This window comes from Sinocyclocheilus rhinocerous, unplaced genomic scaffold (genome assembly GCF_001515625.1).
Source record: "Sinocyclocheilus rhinocerous isolate Xijiao unplaced genomic scaffold, SAMN03320098_v1.1 scaffold1363, whole genome shotgun sequence".
Lineage (NCBI taxonomy): Eukaryota > Metazoa > Chordata > Actinopteri > Cypriniformes > Cyprinidae > Sinocyclocheilus > Sinocyclocheilus rhinocerous.
The window spans coordinates 134346-140328 of NW_015625576.1; the positions used below are offsets into that span (position 1 = coordinate 134346).

The following is a 5983-nucleotide window of genomic DNA, read 5'->3' on the forward strand; positions in this document are numbered from 1 at the left end:
CGTCTCACTAAATGAGGACGTAAACACATGAACAACATCTCCAGAACTGCTCTGAGAGTCACTTCATGAGCATTTTAGCGTTTGATTTGAGTAAAACTAGCTTGTATCTCATAAACAGAACTGTAAAGGTATTCACGGCAACCCGTCAAAATAAAAGTCCGGTTTGATTTGAAGACATTGTGCCTATAACTATTTTACAGTAGAATGTACATAGCCTATTACTACTACTACTACTACTACTAAAATGAAACAAACATTATTTTTTAAGGAATAATCACACAAAACATTTCTTCCATGTTTTAATTTTAATAGTAAATCCCCTTTGTTTGCCAAAAGATCTTGTTTGCTTAATTTTCAATAATTAAAAGATAAATGATCAATTAAATTAATGGTTTATGCCTTCATTTGATAACCAGAAAAAAAATTAAATATACAATACAGAATTTCTGAGGGGGGGGAAATTCATAAGGCTACTTTAAGAAAAAAATGAATAAATTAAGTTGTTTTATGCATTCAAATAATTAGACATGCTAAAACACAGAATTTGGTAACAATAAAAAATACAAATAATATGGTGAGAAAAAATAAAACATTTCATAGGGCCCTAAACATGTAATTTTTTTTTAACTTTTAATAAATTGATGTGAAAATATATAAGTTTCATGATTTTAATTAATAAGAATAAAATACTATTTTTCCCTATATATTTCATCATTGAGGATTTCTTAAAGTCTAAAAATCTCGTCTCGTCTCGTTCTCGTGAACCCAGTCTCGTGTCTCGTCACACCCCTACTGTTTGCCATTCGTTGTGGTCCAAGTTCACTTTGATATAGTGAAGTTTTGAAATGAATCTACTCTTGCTTTGTTTTGTCCCTGCTGTGTTAGATCAAGTGTGCTGCTATTTTTCTAAAAGCATTGTCAGTCACCAACAAAGTATAACAATGTATAGAGCAGATATGCACAACTGTATTTAGATTTTTTTATGAGATTTGAGTCATGTATTTGCTCCGAAAGATTAAAGACAATACTTTGCATGACATGTGGGAGCCACAAGAGAATTACGTTGATAAATCAATACATAATACAAGGTTAAATAGACGTCTTTAAAGGTATAGTTGGTATTACATCTTATCTTTAGATGTATGAGGTTTGTATCCGTTATTCCTGGAGGACAGCCTGAAATGTGATACATTGCAGAGATTGAGACTTTAGTTTATGTTAAAATAACTTGTGCGTTTTGATGAATGAGAACAAGATTGAGTGACTAATTTAAACGGAAGTTTTTAGTTACTTATATAAAGAAATGGAAGAAAAGGATTTTCTTTTCTTGACTAAGTTATAAAATTTAACACTATAACTGGATTTCAGTATGAAGTTATAATACAATACATCATGCTGCTGTATTTATAAGGATTATAGGAGTATGTTATGCTCAGATCAGTCAGAATAGGTTGCTCTTTTCTGCATTCTGCAAAGAAGACTTGCTTGCTCTTTGCAGAAAAAAAAAGAATAAGCAATGTCTTCTTTGCAAAATTTTATAACCATAGTCAAGGGGGGAAAAAATAAAGAACTGCTATATTAAAGCAGCACTATGTAACTTTTTCTTTGTTCAAAATTTGCAAAATGTATATAATGAGCGAATACATCATGAATTCATCTTCCAAACCGCGTTTTGGTCTTATTCCGAATCACTACGGTACACTTATAATAAGTACTTATATTTGGACTATTGTAGCCTGGGCGGGTCGTCACCGCTGCGGAGGAACACATACCTGCGTGAATCGCCATAGAGTCATAAACTTAGAGAAGTAGCTCCGGTTGGAATGTTCTTCCGCGGGATGTGTGCAGTTCTGTTTATTAACCGCTAGAGTGCCAAAAGTTACATAGTGCTGCTTTAACCCAGATGAGATTCCTTAAATTTTGGACAGTTGCACAAGATGACTGAATTTATAGCACATGTTGAATGTCATAAATAATAAAATTCATCCATCCAATGCACGCATGTTATTTGTAAATTATATCTTATTTAGATATTTAGCCAGAGAAATGAAAAGTAGCTGGAGATTACCTGTCTTTTGAGATTTGAGGACAATTAACTCGCTATTTTATTCAGTGCATTTATTCTGTGATGAGATGGTCAGTTGGTCATTGAATAACATGGCAGGGGAGTTGAAGAACTTTTTAATTAGACTAGAATTGAATGAAAAAGAATCAAACAGAAAACTGGAACAAAATCCTTTCATAGGGATGCCCTGTGCAGACTGTGGATCTGAAGGCTGTGTTTGCTGTTTGACAGCACGCCGTTATTTCAACCAGGACTTAACATAAGCATTCAACTCACTCAATTTAAAACATCATATTACCTGTGTAGGGCAGTCTGTAGAAGCAGAAGGGAATCCCTACCATAGACTGAAGTGCCAAATATAGTACTTCTGCGTTACTGTTGGAATACATAAGAGGAAAACTTGAGAAACACTGTTCAAATCTAAACCATAATAAATACTTCCTTTCTGTCCCAAACAGTCGCTGTGTGTGATGCTGAGTTGAAGTTGGAGGCAACTGACGGAGAAAATGTCACCATATCCTTCAAAACTGCTGAACTGAAGAGAGCTGACCGAGTGAGGATAACTTTTACAAGAGAAAATCAGAAAACCTTGATTGCGCAGTACTGTCGCTGTGGCCATTGTGTGGACTGTGATGTCGTGGAAACACCGGGAGTCTTACTGCGAGTTGAAGAAGGAACTGTGCCCTTGATTCTTCTAGATGTCAGCTCCAATAACTCAGGCCTCTATGAAGCACGAGTCTTCATTGGAAACAATGTGTCTGAGATAAAAGCTACACTTGTTGTCAAAAGTATGTAATCAAGATATACAGTATCTGTTTACCTGTATCAGGATTATGAGAAAAATAATGTAAATGTTCATGATTGTGCTCAAAAAGTTGTAAAAAGTGTTATTCCTACTTGAGCCGGAAATATTTGTGACATTGCAAAGAATTTTCTCTGCTGTTTTCATAAGAAATCATATTCATAAGTTACTTTACACAGTAGCATGGTTTAAAATGGCAGAGACTGATGAAATTATTATAATTTGTTTTTTTTTAAAGCCGCAGTTGAAAAGAATTATAAGTGATAACATTTAGGTGATCTTACTGATGTAAGGAATCAGATGTGACGCATTGTTTGATCCACAGCATGAACTCCTCAAGATACAAATTTGGAAAAGAAGAAACTATTGCTTGCACAACTCTTTGGATAATTTGTGTAAAAACCTGTGTAAACGTGCAGGTCCTTTATTGACATTTATTCAAAAAGAGTAAAAGCTTGTATGATTATTTTTGATTTGGCAGATGGTAGCAGTTGCTGAAGTAGGATTGGTCAGTTAGGCCTGTCAAGATGGCTGTTTTTTTGTTTTTTTTGCCACTGACTACATGATGATAATATAATAGCATAATAATGTAAGTGCACCCTTTGTTGTATTTTACAGAACCTGCATTTTCCTCCACTAAAGCACCACTACAGATCTCCACCCCAAAACCTCCCAACTCCTCTGAACACCTGTGGCTGTGCGCTTTACTGATTCCTCTAAGCATCTTGGGGGTGGTTACTTGTTTCTTCTGGAGGAAGAAATGCAAGAGGGCAAGTATTACTTGAGTTTATTCTTTTATGGATGGAAATGAGCTGCGCTTTTCTAATGATCCGGGACTGTATTCACCAAAAATTATGAGGCTAAAAGTTGCTCCTAATGTGGAAATATTGTTCTTAATTGTAGGACTCGTATATTTTATATCTAAGAGTGATTCCCCGAGTATTAAAAAAAAAAAGGTCTTCGACAAAGTACATTTTTCTAATTCTAAAGAATTAATGTGGCTAGGAGAAATTAATTTGCCATTAATTCACCATTAGTCAGTGTTTAATTATGATGTTCATGTATGGAGCAAGTAGATGAAAGTTAATCCAAGTTTATTGTAAAACTCAAACCAGGAGCAGAATGATTGCCTGTTTTTAAACCAGTTGAAGAATAATGTGGTACATCTAAAAATGATAATTACAAAATTATTTGCTTGTTTTGTTGTTTAAAATAATGTTAAAAGGGTCTGTTTTAAATGTATATGCCTGAAATGTATTTAGCTTCGTCTTCTGCACCTTTATATTTGATTTGATTTGCATCTTGTAACTGTGTTTTGTGTGTTGACTGTCAGGAACGTGAGCCATTACCTGATGTTGAAGAAGCCAGAGAAACCCCTGCTGTCTCCAGGTATAAAGTTGCTCCTCCCTGATCTGTGGATTTCCTCGGGTCTTTTTATGTATCGCATGCAGGGTTTGAAATTAACTTTTTCACTCACCAGCCAATTTGGCTACTAAATTAAGTTACCGGCCATTCATAATTTCTACTAGCCAAAAAAATTAAACAAATAAATAATGAAAAAAAAGGCCGGAGGTAAGCCAACAGCTTGAGGCTGTCCACACTGGATGCGACAAAGTGACCATTGGAAATTAATTAGTAAACATAATTTACGAAAAGTAACCCGCCAAATTGGCTAGTGATTTGACAGCGTTACCCGCCACAGCTGATTTTTACCCGCATTTGGCGGGTTGGCGGGTGTTAATTTCAAACCCTGATCGCATTACTTTTTCATAAAATTTTATTTCATAAAAATTTGTCGTGTTGGGCCTCACTGAAGTCAGTTTTCTGTTGTTTTCTTTACAGACACAGCATCTTCAAAAAAAATAAGTGTAAAAGAAATTGCAGAGACTGTGTAGCTGTCTCCTTTAAGGCTTGTAGAGAAGACACTGAAGATCAGCTCGTGGATACCTGACTTGATACTGAGTGTCTTGACTGCGAGCGATGTCTCACACTGCCTCTTGAACTGAGGCGTCAAAACCACATTTAGTTTTTTGATTTTGTGGGAAAATAGACAATTTGAAAGCTGAGACTTTTTCTTATCAGAAGTAACAAAGCACTTTGCGATTACTGGATGGGAGGTACATTAGAAATAATGTTAAATGAAGGGAAAATCCAAACACTTTAGCCTTAATCAGACCCTTGGTCTAGATCTGGTTTTTGTGCATGTCTGATTGGAATCTGATCATATTTAGTAAAACTGTGTGAACACCAGACACAACCGTGGTCACATGTTAACATCTAGAAGCAGTCTACTCTACACAACTCAACATCATTGCCATAGAAACCAATGCAGATATTCCAGAAAATGAAAGACAATCCATCATTTAGATACGATTTCAATCAGATACACAAATACTCTGATTTGGACTGAGAGATAATCAGGACTGCTGAGATGATCATTGGTGCCCAACCTCCAAGATCTTTACACTTCCAGAGTGAGGAAAAGGGCTGGTAAAATCACTTTGGACCCAGCACACTCTCTCTTTCAACTGTTGCCTTCTGGCCGGCACTGCAGAGCACAGTGCCCCAAAGCAAGAACAGACACATTATTAGTGTCTATTATTAGTGTTTTTATTACCTTAAATTAGATGCATGTCTGCGCTGGAAGCTCCTGACACCAAGACAAATTCCTTGTGTGTGTAAACACTTGCCAATAAAGCTCTTTCTGATTCTGAGAGTGAGAATGTAGTCTTTGAGGCCAAACTATCAGATGCATTTATTTATTCTTCATCACAAGAATGCATAATATTATCAGGGTACATATTAACCACAATTGTGTTTCTTGTCAGATTGCTGAAACACTGAGGCAGACTAGCTTTAGATTTTCACAAGTGCTTTCCAGTTTTGTGTGCAATAGAAATCAGATGTCATATAAAAGTTATATAATATATCAAATTGATTCACTCAAAAATAAAGATTTAATGGGGAAAGTAAGATTTCTCTGTACTTTGTGTGCACATATTTTTTATAAATGTATTGCCATTTTTTAGTATCTTGTCGTTGTTGATTTGTTGTCAAAGTCTATCTCTATTATAATTATATATTTTAGTGCCACATATCTCCCACAACTTTGATCA

General features: G+C 35.3%; 1 protein-coding gene across 1 annotated transcript in view; it reads left to right on the plus strand.

Annotated features, from left to right (window-relative positions):
• Nucleotides 1-5524, plus strand: part of LOC107751951 (uncharacterized) — a 7910-nt gene extending 2386 nt beyond the window's left edge. Inside the window, exons 2-5 of the mRNA XM_016567745.1 lie at nt 2524-2853; nt 3486-3637; nt 4201-4256; nt 4710-5524. Of these exons, the coding sequence (XP_016423231.1) occupies nt 2524-2853; nt 3486-3637; nt 4201-4256; nt 4710-4818 (647 nt within the window). The 3' untranslated portion in view covers nt 4819-5524. The remainder of the gene's footprint in view (nt 1-2523; nt 2854-3485; nt 3638-4200; nt 4257-4709) is intronic.
• The last annotated feature ends 459 nt before the right edge of the window (nt 5525-5983 follow it).